Genomic DNA, 21,678 nt, shown 5'->3' with positions numbered 1-21,678 from the left:
AAAATAAGTTTCACAAAGAAAAAAGTGTTAATATAAAATATCAGACCACAAACACAGTGAGAAAGGTCTATCTCCTGCTCTGTTGCATGCATGTTTCAAGCCTCAGTTTACTGTTTACTTTCTCGTTTTGAATGTATTTGGTATCTAAGCAACTCATAGTCAGAATAAGAAAAAAAGATATGTGACAGCTTAGTATAAATTAAGAAATAATTTAAAGCTCTTCAGAAATGCATATTGAGTGACATCAGTGAAAACTGTGTTTGGGGGAAGATCTAAACTGAAATTCATTATGCTACACATAACCAGCTATACTATGAATTCTATCTCTAGCAACTGCTACTAAACAGTTTGGGCCTCTTGAATGAAAATAAAAGTCACACTAAATTTAAGCAGTTTTACTGCAAAGTAGAGACTTTCTGTAGGAATATATGGACACTGATATGTCCAAGTAGTGGTCAGAACTGTTCAGTGGTCTTCTGTGATAGTTTTTCATTTTCATATTTAAGAGTCCAGGTTTCTGTGGTGGTTACTTCAGGTAAGTCCTGCAAAACCACAGCATTATAGTCCCACCATTTCAATCAATAACAATATTCTCAATGATTTTAAATTATTAAAGCTACACAGATATTTTTGGTTTTGTTTTTAGTTTTGCCTCATGGTAATAATGGATTAATAAACACTTTGGATTAATAAACAGAATTGTTCCTGGGTATTTTGTTTCAACTGCAGACTAGAAGCTAAAGGAGACAGGAGTGGGGGTCCCACCCATTTAATAAAGGAAGCAAGGCTGCAATCACTGAAGTATCTTTTGGTTTGATTTCAGCTGGACTGGTTCCCACAACAAGCTCTCTTTATAAACCACACAAATCCTAGGACCAGAAAATGAGTGGAAGTGGGGACACAGCAGGGAGTGTGAGACTCTCTGTGAGGTAATATGGATTTATGTTGTGTCGAAGTGACCTTGGGAGGTACTCCAGCCTGAACCATTGATTCTCCAACAGAACCACTGAATTGAAAATTTTATGTTTAAAAACTGACCTCTTTTTTTAGGATCCTTGCTCAACTCCAACCCAAATTTCAGATTTGCTCAGTAGTCATCCATAGAAGATGCAAGTTTTAAAATCACAAAGAACTGCTTCTAAAATATTTCATTTCATCTCCCACATACACTACACAATTGTGGACTTACTGAGACTTATTTCAGTTATTATATTAGGGATTTTTTTTCTGAAACATGGTCCATCTGTACACAGCGCAATCTGCCCCAACAGATTCCATGGTTACAAAAGCTAGAAAAAAAGTATTTCTCTTTTGGGAAGCAAATGCCTTGATATGACACTTTAAAACATACCTACTGTCCTAAATAAAGATGTTTTCATAAGTCAAGAAGTGGACTGAGCTAGTAATACTACAACTTTTGTACACATATATGCAAATTCAGTAGCAGTAACAAGAATTTCACCATATTATTATGCTTTGTCAAAATTGTGATAAAGCAGGCCATTAAAAAACAAACAAAAAAGACCGTACACAAATTTGTATAGATAACCATAAATCAGATGGGGTTTTTTGGTAGGTTTTTGTTGGGGTTTTTTGTTTGTTTGTTCGGGGTTTTTTTTGTTTGTTTGTTTTTTGCTTCTCTATATCTAATTGTTTTGGTTGGTTTTTGTTGGGGTTTTTTGTGGGGTTTTTTGTTTGTTTGTTTGTTTTGTTTTGGGTTTTTTTTTTTTGCTTCTCTGTATCTAATTCCATTCAAATTGGTTTTGGTCTATAAGTTTACAATATGTACCTAAAGATCTGAAATACTCTTCAGGCCAAACTATGATGATTGTGCGTGTACATGCATATTTACAAAAAACCTGACTGCTAAAAATAGGCCGTGCTTGATTCACATAAGTCTTATTTACTTATTTAACATTTCACCCAACTCCGAGTACAGAAGCAGTTGATCACTTTAGTTTTCATAACCCAGCATGCAGTTGTCACATTTATCCCTCTAATACAGTGTGCTCTGCTTATGCATCGTGTAACTTCAGCTGTAATTTGAACATATGGTGATGTATTTTCAGAGCTTGAGTGGAGCAGAGGCCCCGCAGACCTGACTTCAAGCAGTCTTGTGTATGAATACATGTAAGCTATGTGCACTTTATATGTGTAAGCTAGGCTCCACTTGTTCACAGATATCAGATTTGTTCCCTGGTGTGCAACAAGCCAATAATTATACGCTCAGGAGAGACACAAATTATTTCTTCTTGAGTTGCACAAGCCTAGGCACTTGGTGATATTCCAGAAATCAAACACCCCAACTATCAAAACTTTTTACTATTTGTACATTTTAGCAAACAATGGAGTTAGTGTTCATTTCCTACAAGTTACAGAGTTGTCTTATTAATTAGTATTCATTAGCTAATGATTCTCTCGCTTCTCATGCTAATTAGTCCGCACGCTCAAACTTTCTGTTCTTCTGGGTCTGGGAGTTTCTTGGGTCCATGGTCACTATCTGCCCCTGCAGGAATTACCTTTTACCCAGTCGGGGCTGATTTGGCACGGTTGGCTTTTTAAGTTTTTTTGCTTATCTCAGGTGTTCGGCCAACTGACCTTGAGGCCCGCAAATTGTGCATCCTTTGCGTCTACTATCGGTAGTATATCCGTCTTCCCAAGCCTTGTTAAACTCCCCCGAAACACCTGAACATTGAAACATTGAAACATTTCCAGCCTTTGACCGTAACACGGCAATTCTACCAAGTAACTCGTCTAACTGCTGGTCACCACTTAAGAGCTTGCTAGCCTTTCTCTGTTTCACGGATTAATTCTCCCTTCTAGTTGATTGGATTTCAAAGTATACAAAGATCAAAGAACATCCCTTCTTAAGAAAAGTTGACATGTTTCGCATCTTGCAACACTCTCACGCCGGTCCCTGTGGGAGAAATGCCTCAGCCCTGGGGCTCCCGCAGCGGCAGAGTGTCCCGGCTGCTCTCCCTGGGGATAACACAGGATGTCCCGTGGCCTACCCGGCTGGGTAGGCGGCAGTGTCCCGGCGGCTCTCCCTGGGGGATAACAGAGGATATCCAGTGGGATACCCGGCTGGGTAGGCGGCAGTGTCCCGGCTGCTCTCCCTGGGGATAACACAGGATATTCCGTGGGATACACGTCTAGGTAAGCTGCAGTGCCCCGATGGCTCTCCCTGGGGGATAACACAGAATGTCCCGTGGGATACCCGGCTGGGTAGGCGGCAGTGCCCCGGCGGCTCTCCCTGGGGGATAACACAGCATATCCTGTGGGATACCCGGCCGGGTAAGCAGCGGTTTCCCCTCACGGCCGCCCCGCCCCCGGCGGACACGCCGTGGCCACGGCGCATGCGCGCGGGCCGGGGAGGCGGGGCGGCAGCGCGCGCGCGGCGGCGGCGGCGGGAGCGAGTGAGGTAAGCGGAGCCGGGGCGGGCGGGAAGGAGCGCAGTGAGGAGCAGAAGGGGCAGAGCCGCTTCTGCTCCGCTTTCTCGGTGGGAATCGGTGCGGGAGCGAAACCCGCCGCGGGCTTGGCTGTCTCCTGGGCCGGGAGCACCCTCAGCCTCACACACGCGTGGCGGAAGGAGTCCTTAAGCCGCGCTCAATGGAGGCCGGGGGTCGTCATCCCCCCTCAGCCAAGGCACTCCCGTGCCGGCCAGGGGGCTTGTAGGGCCTGAGGGGACGCAGAACCTTGCTAATCGCTTAAATTCAGCCATTTTTGTATGTTAACTTTTATGCTAGACTGTGGGAAGGCTGCCAAGTGTAGGTATTTTAGGACCAGTGAGTTGAGAGAAGTCCTAGTAAATAATGAAGTCCCGCCATGAAGTTTAACTTGTGCTCTTAACAGCCTTACTCGGTCTCAGCTGAAGAGTACTTTTTGCGCCTTCCTGGTCTGGCTGGAGTCACCCCTACAACCTTCCCTGGGCTGGAACATCCTGAATTGAAGCCTTGGCTGATACTTATCTTGGTGTTATCACTGCCATTTAATCTAAATGAATTGTTTTGTGAACACATTGCTCTAAGCATCCTTTGTCTCGTGAGCTCGTGAATAAGGTCTCGTTGGAGATTAAGACACCTACGTATAGCCAGTAGGGATGGAGGTTTTCATCCAGGGGCTGTAATGTGTTTGGTGAAAGTTGCCATTAGCAGCGGTGTGCGAGAAGCAGACAGGGCTGGCAGATACGGTGCGATCGGCAGGCGATTTGTGCTTCCCCGGAGGGAAGTTTGCCTGGAAGTGGCCTTGAGAAGCTGAAGTACTTCATGGCTTGAGATGCATTTAGGCCAGATTCAAGCCCTGTTTTCATGTAGCCAGTGGAGCAAAAAGGCTGGTTTGGTGTTTTGTGGTTTTTTGTTTGTTTGTCTTTTGTTGTTTTGTTGTTGTTGTTTTTTTCTAGAACTTTTTTCCCCACTTGTTTGTCCTTGGTTTTAGAGGCTCCTGTCATTTTTTTTTCTTTTCGTACTTGATATACTTAGCTATTTTTTTAGAGAGCAACCTTAATCATGCTGTTTGGGTTTTGTGTCTCCATTCCATTTTAAATAGATATCTGAATAGATATGGTGGAGAGAAGCTCAGACCCGTTCAAAGCTGATGAAAAGGGCTGAGGCTATTTGTATGATTCCTATATGTATAGGAAATAGTTTGCTTGATACATATGATTGTGGGATTTTTTTTGTCCCGATAGCAGCATTTCTTTGATTTTCCATATTTAATATGTGATTGACTTATAAATTAACTTATTTTTCAAGTTACTTCAGACTTACTTTCTTGATATATAACTGTAGTCCTTGTTATGTGTCATGTGATTACTTTCAAGTAGGTGTAATACAAGTACTGAGTTACTTATATCGTCAGGGACATCCATTTTTTTCCTCATTAATTCCATTTATTTTTCTGTTGATGATTCTGCAATCCCAGCTTTTACTTCGGAAAACACTGAAGGCAGTAAAAAGTAAGAGAAAAAGTATTTTCTCAAATCTGTTTTTGGAAATACTTACCAGATATTGGTCCCCAAAGGAACTCTGTTTTAAGGTATATCCATAAATACATTTATGTTTACAAACCTCCTTGTACCCCAGTTGCTCTCCTATTAGTGTAATCCATTTCTGCATTTTTCCTTCAGAACAGTTTTTTTTTTTTCACTTTACCTTGCTGTTCCTGATTTCCTTCTGCTAACCTAATCTTTTTTCCTCTGCTGTTGTACTTATAACCAGCATAATGTATTTGTCCATAAATAGTTGGGAGTGCTTTGTTTTTTATCTTTATCTTGATAACATACAGATAATCCTTTCAGCTGATGAGATATCTTTATTGCCTTAATGAAATTTCCAAACTTTCTTTTTGGTTGTCATGTTGTGTTTGACAAAGTCATACTCGAGCTGTTGAGGTAATTTCAGTTGTCTCTCTGCATGTTGTCTGTATCACAACAGGTAAGAGTACCACCTTTCCAGCAGTTTTAGAAGTGCAGACAAAGAATATCTTTGACTTTGAGGTGTTTTTCTATATTCTGTCACTAAAATTCAGCCATCCTAGTGTTACAGCAATCAAGACCTTTGTTTTTCCTTATCTAGTCCTTGTCCAAAAGGTGGATTGTCATTAATATTACAGTCTTATGTAACTGGTTTGGACTCCTACTGTTTTTAAGGAGTATTTCCAGTCTTTACCATCAACTAAATTTTCTTCATCTGCCTCTGCTCCTTTCAAGGTGGGGTTAGAGTTCCTGTTAGCAGCTAGAGGTCTATTACTTAGTCATCCTTATCTTTCCCAATGTCCTACCTCTGCTGTTGTTTGTAAATCCTTGTTTATTGGCTGTTCAGGGAGGTGATGATCTGTGTCTAGTCTACTTTACTAATTTTTATTCTCTTGCTACTTTTAAATGTATATAAAACTAGAACTAAATGTGTAATTCCTCAGTTAACTAAACTAGGATAATCCTTTCATGTATTGATTTGCTCATATTCTGTATACCTTTCCATTTTGATTTGCTTTTTTGGATTTTGTCTGGTGTGGAAATGTCTGTATAATGCCTTACATAGTTAAGTCCAATTTTGCCAAAGTCTTTTAAGTCTATCATATCATTTTATCTTGAGCTAGAATGTCTGTTTGGATTTTCATGTCAATTGCCATTCCTTTTTCATTTCTGTATGGAAGCCAATAATGAAAACTTTTTATTTTCCAGGTCACTTGAGTTGTTGTCTCTGCACCTCAAAAGGACATGCATGTTTAGGTGCCTAACTCCAGGAATACCAAAATGCCTAACCTTGAACATCCAGCATATCCAGCAGCTGACCTGCTGCACTTGGAAAGTTTGGTGCCTTGTCGGGAGTCCCAGGTGTCCATGTTGCTGTCGATATTTGGCGAGGTAGTGCTCTTTGTATTCCATGTTTGAGCAGAACAAAGGGCTTCCACTGTCTCAGGGGAGAATAGAAATTTCAGGGTGTTTTTGTGGTGTCACTCTGAACATACTTTGGTTGCCTCTTTGTTGAAGTTGAATTTTTTGTTACCATCTTTAAACATTAGTGTTTGGCAGTAGGTATGCTGGAAGGTTGAAAGATGTCTTGCAGCTGGAAGGACCTAAACAAACTTAGAGCTATTTGTGTCTTTGTCTCTCTGATGGCTGATTTTGCCACAACTCTTCTTTCTTTGCCATTTAGTACCAGGGAGTAAGTCTCTTCCTCCTAGACCTAAAGTTCTGGGGTAATTTTTTTTCAGTATCAGTGTAGAAAGTCTATTGAGTTTTGACATGTTAATCTAATATCTGAGTGCCTGAATTCTAAGTACGTTAAATTGTTCTGATTCTTAGCACTTTTGAGGTGGGTCATAAGAGGGAGAAATCATTGGCTTGTTAGTCGATTCCATTACTGCTTCACAAAGCTGTGGTAAAAAGTAATGGGGATTTTTATCTGCAAACTTATAAGCAGTTTACTTGCAGAATGTCTGCTTACATTCAGTAACAAACTGGAAATTAGTATCTGTTTTCTGTCTTTAATTACAGATTCTAATAATAATAACATCAAATTACAGTCTTCAAGTTTTATGTATATGTTAGAAGCATAGTGGCAACAACTCAAAAATAGATACTTCAATTCTTGATCAATGTACAGGTACTCAAACCTGCATGTCTTGCACAAGAATGTTTCCTCTTGGATAAATTGACTACTGTTTTTAATAAAAAGTGTCAATTTTATTTTTGTATTCATTTTTAGGTCAATATGCAAAATTCTTAGAAATGAAAGCACAAACCTGTGTTTTCATTTTCACCTGTGTGAAAACCTGTTCAGAATGGATAACAAAGAATAATTTGGTTATTTTTCTTGCATCTTAAAAAAATTACATGAAATAAACAGCATCAGGACCATTAAATAAATAGATATATCAAATATTAGTTTGTGAAAGAAAAGGAAGCTTTACTATCTCGTCCTTCACACTATTTAATTCTTTTCTGTTTGGTGCTAATGAAAAGCAATTTGTAGTGCTTGCAGAAGCTAGGGGAATATATGACTTGCAATTTGTGCTTGCCAAGATTTTGTTTCAGTTAGTTAACTAATTTGAATTAAGAGTCCACCGCTTTTCTGTGTGCGTGTTTTTGTTGTTTGTTATGACAGTTTCACTGACAGTTCTGTGATACTTGATTCTTGAAACTTACCCTCCCAGCATTTCAGCAAAGGTGTAACATAAAACCTGATCTTGTTGATTTCATAATAATTGGTGTATTTTATATTTAATACCTCAATTTAGGAGATAACTTCTCTTTCAGGAGGAAAGTTCATTGTTAAATCTTTTATCTGTTGAATGAAAAGATTTGAAACAGCAACAACTTTTTTTTTTTTTTCCCCTTAGCGTCAGCAGTTTAGTTTTCCATCCATCTTTATCTATGGACATACGTCTAGTGGAAAGACTTATGTGATGCAAACTCTTCTAACTACCTTACAGGTAAGAGTGGTCACAAATGTTATTGAATTTACAATTCATAACCATGGATCCTCAAAATAGCCTCTACTTTCTCAAAATGGTTTGTTTCCTCAACCATTTCTGCCTTCCTGATTCTTCTCCTCCACTTACTGTGTCATGAATGCATCACTCTGCTCACCAGGGCACTTAGGATAAAATGAAATTGTGCATACTGAAATATAATATAAATGATAATAACTTTTTAAAGAAAGTTTAATAAAGATAATAAAGGAGGCAAATATTCAACTTGTCTCCATGACTTAGCCTGAAGTAGCTCCATTGTCTCCTTGTTTTAATTTTTTCCAAAACACGTTTAAAAGTCCTCCTAAGCTGGAGGGTGTCATTACAGAAATTTTCTTCTAGATCTGTTTATATCTCTGTTTTTGTCAGTCATGAAATTCAGGGATTTAAATCCAACGTCAGGTGCCCACTTTGTGCCTAAACCATTCATTTGCACTTGTGTGTTTCTATTGCCCTGATACTTTCAGCTCGTCCAGGGTGAGCTTATCACTTATCTGCAGGATGTGCAGGTGTTATGCAGGAACCCCTTCATTAGCAATTCTGCAGAGGGAGAAGGGTGGAAGGCAGGGAAGGGGTTTATGATCCTTTTCCACGGAGCAGCTTTGGTGCCTTGCTTGCAGCGCTGACCACTCGCACCTTGTGCTGGCTTGGCCGGGCCCTGGGCAGCAGCTGCTTTGAGCTGCAACTCTCCCTACAGAACTTCCCTGTGTCACATGTGGGTGTCTCCTGTGTACTGTGGTGGGTTGAATCACATCTGAGGCACCCAGCTTTCCTTCTGCTATGGAGGTACAGCACTGTGAATAGCTGCTTTTTGGTGATGGAGCCCTTTCCTTTTAATGGTATTCAAAATCATAGAAAAGCTTTTTATTCCATGCTGTGTGAGTGGATTGCCAGCATGTACCCACGCTTCCCCACATCTGCTGAATCATATTGTGTTTTAAGTAGGAAGACTGGAATGAAGTACTTGATTTTTTTTTTTTTTTATTTTAGAGACAATCACATTCCTGCTTCCCAGTGACTAATGTTTTCCAGAGGTTTTAATGTTCAGTGTGAAAAAGAGCATCTGCCTTACCAGAGATAGTTGTGCAGATAAGCTGTGTCTTAAAAATAGGGTTGCTATAGAAAATTATCTTTTTTTGCCTTAGGTAGGTTTGACTGCTGGTACTGCTTTATAGGTTATAGTGCCTTCTATTTAAAGACAAATGACTGTAGATTTTCAATATTACTAAATTAATACTTACAATGTATCTCATACTCTGTTTTTTTTTAACTCATTCTTTGCTCTGGGAAGATCGGGTTCTCTGCAAATGTTCTGCACAATCATGCTGATATAGAAGCTTACACTTTATCATTTGTATGCTTTAAAAGCCAAAAACATTCACAGTAGTTCTGGGGAATGTGCTGGGGAGATTACTTTCTTTGTAATGTAAGGTTGAGATATCTGTGTTTTCTCGACACTGTAATTCGTAATAAACCATTTTATGGTACTGTAATGTCTTACAGTTGTCTAAATTTCTTTGAACTAAATGCTGTCTGGTTTTCTTTTTGTAGTTGCTCACAAGTTTTCAACATAGTTAAAGGATACATTGTGTTTCAGTTTTTAAACGTAATTAGAAGGTATGCTTCCATTTGAAGATTCATGTAGCTCTCTCTTCAGTTTGTGATATGTAATATTTTGACTAGGGCCATAATAGACCTTTTTTTTTTAGCAAGTGTTTTTGGTTCTTGTTCTATATTCTCTTGGCAGGGTATGGTTTCTTTCTTTCTCTCAAATGGAAGAGAAAACTCTTTCTGGAGTATTTACACTGAAAAAGCCAAGTGCAGTTGTATAATTTTTCTTGTTCTCTTCAGCTTCCTCACGTGTTTGTGAACTGTGTGGAGTACTTTACGTCACGCCTTCTTCTGGAAGAGATTCTCATCCAGCTGCAGAGCTGTTGTGGCGCAGAGCAGACCTCTGCCGTGCGCTGTGACACTTTGAATGACTTTGTTCGTCTGTTTAAACAAGCTTTGGCCGCTCGGGAGCTTCAGGATCAGACGTTATACATTGTAAGTCATTTCATTGTAATGTCCAGCCTCATTCCTGCTAAGAGGGTGTGAGTAATGGCTGTTGATTATTTGGATGTGAAATGTGTGCCTTATAGAGCACTTGGCACAAAAATTTCTCCCTAGACCTCATTCTGAACCTGTTGACAGATTCCTTCTGTTGGCTTACAGGATTTAGATGAAGTTCTCTATTTTTCCTGGTTTAGAATTTTTTCTACACAAAAATGGTATTGCATAACTAATAATGGATATAAATGATACCACAGATTTAAATTTGGGATGTAATAGTGTTACAAAGTCTTTAAATGTAGGGAGCCTGTATTTGTTTTATTAAGTCATGCTTACCTGTTTCCTTGTGAAAATAGCATCACTAATGAGAAAGCAGAGGTGGGGAATAGGGCGGAAGGGAATATGGAGAATGCAAATGACAAGGCTTGGTTGGCTGGAACAGAACTTAAGGATAATATTAAGGAACTAAAATGCATAACTTCCTCTGTAAAAGTGCTTTTGAGATCTTACGTCTTCAGCTACACTTGTGGCCCTCAGAGACAGGACCTGTAGTTTTAAAATTAAGATGGAAAAAAAGACAGCAATGAAGAAATTGATGATATGCTCAAATTTATGATATAGTCAAATTCCTGCAGATTGCATGAAAAATAATCAGAATTTAGATTGCAGGAATGATTGAATCAGTGTAATACTAGAACACTAGGATTTGTTTTAGGTCTTTGGGGTTTTTTACTGTGATAATCTTAACTACATAAAGGAGTCAAAATTTGCAGACTATAACAGCATTGTTAGTGCTGAGACATGAACATGAAAACAAATTTCAGTCATACAAGATGTCTGATGAAAGGACAATAGGAAAGCTGTAGTATCAGTGATGTGTAAATGTATATATATATGGTGTGGACCTGCAGAATATTCAGACTAAAATTTCAGGCCAGCAGTAGGAATTAAGGTTTTTTTTAAAAAATAGTGGAAATTGCTTAGTTAAGAAAACAAGAACGTGGTTAAGATGGATTGCTGTGAGAAACATTCAGAGTGAGTACCCAGGGTCATTAAGCTCTCAATGTGCCCATACTGCTTTGGGGTTTTTTTGCAGTCAAACAAGTAGTTCATAATTATACTGAACATTCTTCATTCTGTTTCACAGGCTATAGTCAAATATGTTTTATTCCCATTTAAAAATACTTTGCCACTGAGTTATTTAACTTCATGTCATGTTTAGTGGAAACAGTACTATCTCATATTTCCCTATGGGTCACAAGGTTAATGAATTTGATGTACTTCTTAGAAGTGGAATGAAGAAAATAAAGTACCAACACTTAAAACAGATAAAAAGATATAAATAGACAAGTAGTTGAGCTTACTGCCACAAAAGTGATATTGACATTCTTCAGCAATTCCATAAGCACAAAATTTATCTCTCTAATAACCTTCAGTGTATTTTGCATGATGCTTCTTACAGTAAAATCTTACTTTCAGATTAGTGTTTGGATTAAAAACTATTCTACATCAGTAAAGAATTCTTCATGTATTCTATGCAAACTGGCATCACTCAGAAAATTAGAAAGTTCTTGAACAATGCTTGTAGGAAATAAAGCATTAAATAACTACAAAGGTTCAATTGAATCATGAAAATAGTTGTTGCCTCAGAAGAATTAAGTATTAAATTAGTATTTCAGTTACATTTTGCATAGGAACAGACAGGAATGGGAGAAATCAATTCATGTTTATTAACCTGTGTCATCTGCATTTATTGTAGAGTGGTTTAAATTGAGACTGATGGAAGACCAGTATGCTGGTAACATAAACTGGCAATGCTAACTTACTCTATTTAATTTCTGTAGTAAATAATGTAATATTTCAGCTCAGTTAACTCAGAGTAAATTAAGATAAATGTTTACTTCCAAGCAAAGAGCTCTGAATGTTTCTCTTAACCCATGCATGGGTACTGAATGCTTGTGATTGCTTATGAAAAATGAATTTTTTCATTTTAACTACCTGAGAAATTGGAGTAGATATAACTTGTAGTCATTTGTACATTTACAATATTTAGCACTTTACAGAAGTATCAAGCTACTTTTTTAATGTAAGTGAACAGTCAGTTTTAGAAAGTATAGGCTTTTTTAAAACTTGAGGAGTGACAAGTCTGTATGGACAAAAAGAATAAGGCATAGATTTATAGACCTGGGGGAAGGCTGTTTCTATGAACCACTTGACATCTTCCACAAAACAGGGTCACAGTGTATTTTTTCTGCTGTTAAGTAGAATTGTAGTTTCCCATTTGACTGAAAAGTGTGATCTGCTTGGGTCAAAACCTTAAAGCTTTGTGTTTGGTAGCTGTGTGCCACTGGGTCCAATAAGCAGTTTTTTGTTAGTAAAAATACATTGCCTCTCTTTGGTCTGTAGTGTAAAACAGTCTTCATTCCTGAAGTCACTTATTACATGAACCTAATGCAGATACCAGTATAAAATCATATGTTGTAGTTTTAAATAAATTCCCAAGAAGTGTGAGGTAGTGATGCAGAGATATTCTTTCAGGTTCAAGTGGTTGGATTCTGAAATAATATTTTCAGAAAATGTTTGGTTGTACACATAAAATTCTTTTCCTTATTGTGGGCAACAGGAATGATAGATGTCCTAAGATTTTGTTGGAGACAAGATATGTAGTAGGATAAAAAAATATATTTTTCTAGGGACCTATTTTTTTATCTCAACAGCAGTAATTCAAAAGAAGTAATGAAATTCAGAATTTATATTTATATTGCAGGTAGTAAATAAGCCACAAAAGAACTGTATTTCGATTACCTTCTTTCATTCTTGTCAAGATTTTAGGTGTGCTGGGAATACACATTTTTTACTAAAGGATAACCATGCATGTCTTCATACTTCTGTTTTAATTCTTCAGACTCTGAAATGTTATTTGCTTAAGATGTTTCCTGTTTAAGCTGTACATATGCTACATGTCTGTTACTGCTATGTGAGGTTTGCATACAATAAATCCTGTAAATTCCAAGGCTGCAAACTGTGGCAAGAAAAGTTTCTCTGAAAATTCAGTTCAATGAATTCTAGATGATAGCTAATTTTTTAAAAATACCACCTCTTATTTCTTTCTGAAAAATAATTTCTTAGTAGGAAAATATAACTCTCATAGATTAAGCATGTAGTAAACAGTGCCACTGTACTACTTGTAAATTTGAAAGATAAGAGGAATTTTGGGAAAAAAATGGAGATTTCAATTGTTGTTATGGATGTCATGGCTTTGTTGTGATACTCCTGACTGGCCTTGGATAATAATTCCTGCCATAAGGCAAGAGAATGTTGCTTGTCTAGGAATTGTTTGCTTTTTTAGATGCAGAGCTGCTTGGGCTTCCTGGAAGCACATTTGAAGCAATAATCTCTCCAATTCAGTTTCCAGCAGCTAAGAATTAATTTTAAGTCCATGTGGGAGTAGGAGTTGACTTTGTCTATATAATATCATTGCTTTGTTAAAAGGTTCTGGATAGAGCGGAACAGCTGAGGGAAATGGAAGCAAACATCCTACCTGCATTTCTTAGGCTTCAAGAGTTGGTAAGTGTCTGGAAAGAAATTATCATATGTGTCCTGACTGTTGAAAGTAACTGAACATGTGGTACCTGTACACTCAGGCTCACAGATCAAGATAAGTGATTATTTAGATGAGAGAAGTTGCATAATTAATCCTCACTCCTCCAAAACAGTGGTCAAAACTAGAAACCGAACTAGAATTTAAGCAATGTGAGATTTTTATTAGACTTTCTTCTTTTTTTTCAGTTGTGGTTAATGGTATCTTTTTTACAATATCTTACGGGTTTTACTTACACTTCTGAGGGCCAGCCTGGCAGAAGTGTGGCTAATACTGACTAGCCAGACAGCTCTTCAAAGGTGTTTTGTAAATCAAAAGGTCGAATAGGTAAAAATACCAAAATAACAAATGTTACAGAAAACAAATAGTAAGTGTCAGATATATAGTTGTCTTTTCTAGATTATTTGTCCTTTTAAGAATGAGATTTTCAGTAGACTACCAGATGTTTAATTTGGCTGGAGCTGCACAGCTCAGCAGCTGTGAATGTGCTTTGACTTGCCAGAGAGTTTTCTCATACTTCTGGAACTGTGCAGCAGTAAGTTTCTGATTGGAGTAAACCACAGTGTGCTTTCCTTTCTCACTTCTGAAGCATCAAAGGTTTTGCCTTGTAATATGCACAAATGGTACATTCCCTGAAAAAAAAAACTGAAGACAAAACCAGAAGTTGCTGGTACTTTGAAATGTCTGAACATGTAAATAGCTGAAATTATACTTGCTATGTCAAAGCTTTTGTGTGGTGCTCTTAATCTTCTGGTCACATTGATTTCTCTACTGAATGAAGACTGATTCACAGCTGTGTTCTTAATCCTGACAGCTGGTGCTGTTTTCTGTCTCTTTTGTCTGTTCTGCCCATGTTCTGGACTAGGCTGCTCCTGAAGCAGAAACAACCTGTTCTGCAGAGAAGGGAGGCAAATGTGGGTCTGTAATTGCTATTCAGGGATCAAAACCCCATAGGCTAAGATTGATGTGTACCAGAGGAACACTCCCAGATTCAAAATTAACCTCCAAACAAGACTGTTGTCTTGAATGCTGATATTCCAGTTGCTTAAATTCTGGATTCTGGACTGAGGCTTTCTAAAAGAGTTGTGCAGCCAGTGTTGCAGAGCAATGGTGTAGGAGCAAATCTCTTGCATCTCTTCCTTTCCTGGAGTGAAAGGAGACCAGAAACACCACTAGAAGTAGTGAGGGATATCATGGGACTGACAGGTCGCTGCTGATGAATAGGTCATGGATGCTTGATTTCTCTGAGGACTGTCGTGGCAAGTACTGAAGTTCTTCATACTGGATGATCAGTCAGGAAGTGAACTGAACATATCTTAGTACTTCTGTCAGCTGAAACATTAGGAGGTCTGGGAGAGGAAACCAACTGAAAGAAATGCAAAAAGATGCTTCCTTGTTGAAAGGGAAAAAAAATACTTATGTTCCATAAAAACGAAGAAGAAACAATTAAGAATATGGGTGGGTGCCACTTCGCCAAGAAGTGGGAAAAGGAAGTAAAAAATGATTTTCACTACATTTGAGGGAAGGGAATAACATTTAAATGTCTTTCAAGTCATTCACAGCAACATTCACTTTCTTGAAGAACCAAATTTAAAAGCATCTTTTGAGTATTTTTGAGTATGGTTGCAAAAACCTTGCAAAGAGGGAGAATGATGTATCTTCACAGATAGTTTTAGCTTCATATTAAGAAGCTAATATTCTGAAGGGTGACCAAAATAAAACAGTGTTGTTTTTAATATAAAGCTTTTTGTTACTTATTGATCAAAACATTCAATCTGAAGGAGGTATTTTGTCAGTAAAAACTTGGTTACAAAAATAGATTACTATGAGCAGCCCCTTGTTGTTAAGTAGTAAAACAGTTGGGAGAGTGAACAGGTAATATTACATTTTTGGTTTGGGGGGTGTGTGTGTTTGATTTAAAGACCAGATTGCCTTTAAAGTAAAGTACAAGACAGCTTGGTTCCAGAGGCACTGAGATTTCTTTTTGCTTTTTAACTTTTTCTGTTTGCTCTGAAAGTCTGTGTTTAATTACTAAAGTAAAATGTTCTCTTAATTTTGGGGTGGAATCTACTTGTTATTGTGTATCACCCCACAAAGCTTACCTGTCAGTGAAATGGTAAGTGTTGGTGAGAAATATTAAATAATTATGAAGATTTGCAAATGTATGAGCTGTTTGAATAGTCCAGCTGAAACTTAAATGCAAATTACTAGCATAGTAATAAACTGTTAATTTAATGATTTTTGTGAAACAGAAAAGTCACAAAAATAATTTTTCTCATTGGTGCTCTTAACATGCGCTGTTTTTTTTGTTATTTCTCTCCCTGTCATTCTCTCATTCAGTTTTTTCTCTTCCCTGTGTAGACTGACAGAAATGTGACTGTTGTTCTGCTCAGTGAAATAGTATGGGAACTTTTCCGTCCAAATACTGGGTGCTTTGAGCCATTCACCATGTATTTTCCAGATTACAGCATAGGTAAACTAATTTTTTAATCTGCTTTTTGGGGATTGCATAACACTTTGTCAAAGGACATTCAAAAGGTTTTTCCAGGTTCATCAGTGAACTTTTACAGAACTCAGAAGATGTAATAGCTGCTGGAATGTAAAAGTCTGTATTCATACAACCTGTAAAGGTCATGTCTTTTTCCACTTGCCAGAACATCTCAAAGTTATGTTTTGAATCCGTTACATTTTCTGGTTCTTCAAATCAGTGTAGGTTTTGGTGAATTTTGTTGGGATTTGTTAATGATTGTTACCCTTTGTTTTTCCACAAATATGGTCAATTTATTAAGTTGGCTTGAAAACAGCAAAATTTATTTTTGTTTAAACAGGACATCTGCAGAAGATCTTGTCTCAGAATCATCCCCCAGAATATTCTGCAGATTTCTATGCTGCATATATCAACATTTTGCTTGGTGTCTTCTACATGGTCTGTAGGGACCTGAAAGAACTTCGGCATCTGGTGAGATGAGCTTCTTTAGAGTTTCTGTTTTGTTTTAGGATGTCTTTTGCCAAATGAAAGCCTAGATTTATTGTTGCTTTGAAAGTCTAGATTTATTGTTGAATATGGACAAAGAGAAAATCAGAGAATGTAGAATGGTTTGGGTTGGAAGGGTCCTTAAAGGTCTATTTCCAAGTCCCCTGCCTTGGGTAGGGACACCCTCCACTAGACCAGGCTGCTCAAAGCCTCATCCAGCCTGGCCTTCAACGCTTCCAGGGATGGGGCATCCACAGCTTCTCTGGGCAGCCTGTTTCAGTGTCTCACCACCTTCGTAGTAGTGTCTTATATCTAGTGTAAATTTACGCTCCTAAGAATGTGTTAGCTTAAAATATAGTTGCCCTAAGAGTCTGTAACAAAGGTTGCAGTGGTTTTGGTGGCTGTAAAGGGCTTCCAATGTTGTGTAGTTTTCTGGTAATAAATTGAAGGTCTTTGGAAAAAGGGGTTTTAACCAAATAATGTAATAGTAAACAAACTTAACAGAAGAAAATTAAGTTACTTGATGGTGACATTTGCATAAGCTTAATAACAATCACAAACATTATCTTAATCCAATTATTATTTAATTAACTATTCTGTGTACAAGGAAATTTTTCAAGTTGGATGTGATCAGTGAACAAATCGGTGCTTGAGAGATGATCCAAATGTTCTGCCTGTGTTTTCCTCAGGAACATGCTGCTAAATTTCAGCTGAACTTACCTGTTAACCATACAGGTTTTGTATGTAAATGAGATTGCTGGAGAAGAAATAGAAACCAGGGTCACAGCTCTTGCAGACATGTACTTGGGTGGCTCTGCTATGAGAATTTCATTAGCTTTAGATGCACTATTTGCTTGTGCAACACTACAAAATACTCATATGATTGAACCTTAAACTCTTCATGTGGTTGACAAGTCTCTTCCATAGAAGATAGTGACAGACACAACTGTATGCAGGCTTCTGAGCTCCTTAGTGTCTAATACAGATTCTAAATGTGTATGCTGTTATGTGTGATTATTAATAATACATCCTGGAATTTTATTAGATTTATATATGGAAGTTACACTAAGAGTTTTGTATATTAGCACAGAGATTTATTAAAGTGCAGTAGTACGAAAAGAGAATGAAATCTTAGGATTGACATTTTACAAAATTCTATGTGATACTGATTTAAACATTTTAGAAAAAAGTCTAGATTACAGTGTTGTCAAAAATCTCTTAATCTTACTTTAGGAAAATGAGTTAATTTGCATGTGTAATATGTTAGTATATTTATAAATGAGAAGTTTTTAAAAAAATAAATAATTTCTGCTTGTGTTTAAGAGTGCTGAACTTCTCCTGGAATGGAAAGTTTTATCTGAAAATGAAGGGAGTAAAAAAAGTTCATGAAAACATTTTTATTGCATTTATAATGATAAATTATGTTAGTTAAAAAATGCAACCCTCCAGTACTATAAACAGATCTTGCTGAGCTCAAAGCCATGTAGCCTATGATAGATTACTTCTGTTTGTATTTTATGGTATAGAAATGTTGCCATGTTAGACAGTATAATGTTTGTAGGCAAGTGGCATAATTACTGACTGAAAAAGGATTTGTTGGCTTTGCAAAGGAATGAATTACCCTGCTGGTTACACTCTGTAGCTGGATCAGATAGATAGTGTTTTAATACATTCTATTTTTTGCTTTCTGTAGGCAGCGCTCAATTTTGCCAAATACTGTGAACCAGTGGTCAGAGGGGAAGGTAAGGCTGTGTCTTTAATTTGAGTGGGTGTATGAGAGAGCAGGTGCTGTTCAGTGGGTTTTGGTGAAGACTTTGCTCTGATCCTTGTGCTGGGGGGCACCGTGGTATCTCAGGTCACAGCATTGCTTTATCCGGTTGCACCCAGTCGTCATTAGCACTTGCATTAGCACCCAGTACATGGTATATGGTGCTGATGTTTTAGGAAACAAAGACGGAAATACCCTGAGAATTCTCCTGCCTCCTGTAAATCTTTCTCCTTATTCAACCATCAGAACTCTGACAAAGTAATGGGAGAAGTTATTTTTTTGTCAAGGCTAAGAGAAGAAAGAAACCAAGAGGAGAGGTGCTGTCAAACTGACACAGATTATCTCAGGACAGTTGTAGAGAAACAGCCTTGTGTGGCAGCATGTGCCTGCTGGATGGATGGTGATGGTGCATCATCCTGAGGCAGCATGCCGGTGTCAGGGTGTTAGACTGTGTCATGCCTGTGACTGTTCAGGGGTGAGGCATGAGCTTTAGTGTTGTGTGAGTTAAATGTTTAACAGAGTTGGTTCTGCCTTGCTGCAGCAAATGAACGTGACACCCGCAAACTCTGGAAAAATATTGAGCCTCATTTGAAGAAGGCAATGCAGACCGTTTATCTCCGGGAAATATCCAGGTAATTTGGAGGGTATAGGCTTGTTTGCTTTGTTGAGGTTGCTGTTTTTAACAACCTTCCTCTCACTATGTTTCATGGCTAGTGTTTCTTTTTTGCTAGATGTAATCTTTTTTCTTAAATGTGCATTTCTTTCTTGCCATACGCTGTTAGAAATAGAATATCTCAGGAGGAAATTTCAACAAAATGGTATTTGTAGCATATAATGGATTCAATAAGTAAAGCAGTGGCAGCAGGTTTTGTTCTCCTTTTCACTGGTGCTAGATCCTTTTTCTGTAATGTATGAAACTACCAGACATAGGAATCCATCAGCAGAATATACAGACACAGTTTAAAACACACTGCTGTGTTTGTTAGCTTGCCAGATACTCACTGTACCAAGGATGTGTGCAGGCCTTAAAATTCTTAAGACATTACAGATTTTGAGTATCTGTGTTTCTTAGCTTTGTTTGATAGAGCTAGGTTTGTTTGCTGACTGTGCATTCTGATCCCTTATTTTCTTTTCCAAGGGCAATTTTTTTTCTTACATGGAATTTCCATTTTTGGCAGCATTAAAATCTGGTGTCCTGTTAATGGCGATTTTTCTAGGTATTGTTTTAGATTCCTTGTTTATTTTGTAAGCTGCCAGACTGCTGGAAAAAAGGATGGTGTTCATTCACAGTGGTAGTAATTGACTTAGGTTTAATGTTCTCTCCACCCTTAAGATGAGTGATTCTGATGTTATACTATGTAAAGAGAGATTATTCAGTATTGCTTGGTTTCTTTATCTTGGTAAAAACATACTGATTTTTTTCCTTTGAATGTCATTGAGGCTATAGAGTATTCTGGTCACAACCTCTGTGTGTAGTAGAAGTCTTTGCTAATGTTCTAGAGATGTGATCATTCCTTCAAAGAGAGAATTGATTTTGCTTTGTACAAGTTAGGCTTCACTGTACAATGCAGCATTTTTCTGTTTGGCTGAAATATTTATTTATATTCAATATTGATCTTCATTACACAGTCTACTCAGGATCTTCCTGACTTTTTATATTGTGTAATTGCCTACTCTAATTAGGTTGTAATAAAAGATTATGATAGAAAATAGCTTGTGAATTGCTTCTAAATAAGTAATTTCCCTCTACTGTTTTCTTTGATTATAAATTTGAGCTTGACTTGATTCTTATTAGAAATTCCAGCTTTCTGTCTAAAAGTTCTAGGATTTACTTCTGTGTACCAGTGAATGCTTGAGGAATTAAAATCATTATATCAGTTTTTCTGAAGAACTATGATTACTCTTTTTTTTTTTTCTTGACCATGTAATTTATAGCGATAGAACTTTGCTATCAGCTTTTGTGCTACCTGAACTGAAAGGAAAATGAACCTTTTTTTTCTGCCTGTAAAATAGAGATTGGATAAAACCTTAACTCACTGATGAGTTGTTTTGTGATTCATTGTAATTTAAGTATTACCTGAGCTTCCATTATACTGTTTTTAAGTTTTATAGCTTATGGCTGATAAACTCTGTTATTGACGAACTTCAGAAAACAAGCCAAAACAGTTCCTTCAGCAAACCTATCTTTTTGTAATCCCCTTGTGGTATACTGTCTTGGTTTAGGAAGACAGGTATCTGCTAGGTAAAATTACAATCAGAGGCTCTTTGGCAAAGATTTGGGAAATAGGAATAGCAGTTCTTTACTAGTATGTAATACAAAGCAAACAAACACAAAAAAACCTCCCCCCCCCCCCCCCCCACCAAACAACTACAGCATTAATGACAAACGACAACAGTACCAAGAACCTTGAGGGCTTTGTTTCACAAAACCCAGGGCAGTTTGGTTTCAGTGTCCCTGCAGAATCTTCAGAGCACCAAGCTGAAACAGTGGAAAAGTCCCGGGCTGGTAGCTGGGATGGCAGGGTGTCTCGGCAGGCAGGGGCAGGATGTCCCGGCAGCGCAGGGGATGCAGGGTCACGCTGCAGCAAGAGGAGCAGCGCCGAAGAAGCCGAAGGCGAGGCAGAAAGCGGCCCAGCTTCCGCGAGTGGCAGAAAAAACTCAGGATTCAGGTCGAACCGGTGATAGTAGATTTCCCAGGACTGGATCCCTTTGGCCACAGTGAAACTCCTCCAGCCAGCAACAGCCGTTCTCCGCTCGGTGTGCTTTGCGGCGCCCGTTCTCCGCTCGGTGTGCTTTGCGGCGGCTGAGCTCCTCGAGGAGCGGCAGACACGCGTCTCCCCGAACGCCGGAAAAAGAAAAAACACGCAGCTGCCTCAAGCTTTGTCTTTTACCTGCATTATCTCCCCCTTCCACCTTTTGTCCACCTCTTTGTTTCGGTTAAGTACTCTCAAGTATCCAACACTTGGTCTCCTTGGTAACTTGTGGGGAAAAAATTCTTTAGAGAAAGAAGGAACAAACCTAACCTCCAACATATACAAAATGATCCAAAATATGAAATTGCTTGCAATGTCATTCCTTAAGGGAAGTTTTAAAGTGGTTTTTTTTGCTATTGTTTAGGAAAACACCAAACTACTTGGGGGCATTTTTCACTGACAGAATAATCCATCTTGATGACTCCCATTGTCTTCAGAATTACATTATGATGTAGTTATAGTATTCTCACAAACATAAACAGTTATTAAGCAGATTAAAAAGAATCAAAACTATCAGTGTTTTTACTTTTCTATGCAATTCTACATTATTCTTGAA

The 21,678-nt window shown here is 38.0% G+C and overlaps 1 protein-coding gene across 3 annotated transcripts in view; it reads left to right on the top strand.

Annotated features, from left to right (window-relative positions):
* Positions 1 to 3,134: 3,134 nt before the first annotated feature.
* Positions 3,135 to 21,678, top strand: part of ORC5 (origin recognition complex subunit 5) — a 64,144-nt gene continuing 45,600 nt past the window's right edge. The window contains exons 1-9 of one of the 3 annotated variants that reach the window (XM_066182845.1): positions 3,135 to 3,156; positions 6,182 to 6,364; positions 7,843 to 7,935; positions 9,826 to 10,020; positions 13,519 to 13,593; positions 15,989 to 16,100; positions 16,456 to 16,586; positions 18,295 to 18,343; positions 18,911 to 19,001. In XM_066182845.1, coding sequence (XP_066038942.1) covers positions 6,254 to 6,364; positions 7,843 to 7,935; positions 9,826 to 10,020; positions 13,519 to 13,593; positions 15,989 to 16,100; positions 16,456 to 16,586; positions 18,295 to 18,343; positions 18,911 to 19,001 — 857 coding nt within the window. In that variant the 5' untranslated portion in view covers positions 3,135 to 3,156; positions 6,182 to 6,253. Of the gene's footprint in view, positions 3,157 to 3,370; positions 3,422 to 4,236; positions 5,035 to 6,181; positions 6,365 to 7,842; positions 7,936 to 9,825; positions 10,021 to 13,518; positions 13,594 to 15,988; positions 16,101 to 16,455; positions 16,587 to 18,294; positions 18,344 to 18,910; positions 19,002 to 21,678 lie in introns of those variants that run through there. The other 2 variants (XM_066182844.1, XM_066182843.1) reach the window with 2 other exon arrangements.

The sequence above is a fragment of the Chamaea fasciata genome, unplaced genomic scaffold (assembly GCF_029207755.1).
Source record: "Chamaea fasciata isolate MVZ Bird 193981 ecotype frontalis unplaced genomic scaffold, bChaFas1.0.hap1 SCAF_5, whole genome shotgun sequence".
In the NCBI taxonomy this organism is placed as follows: domain Eukaryota; kingdom Metazoa; phylum Chordata; class Aves; order Passeriformes; family Sylviidae; genus Chamaea; species Chamaea fasciata.
Note: the sequence above shows the minus strand (reverse complement) of the source record. Positions and strands in the feature narration are given on the sequence as shown.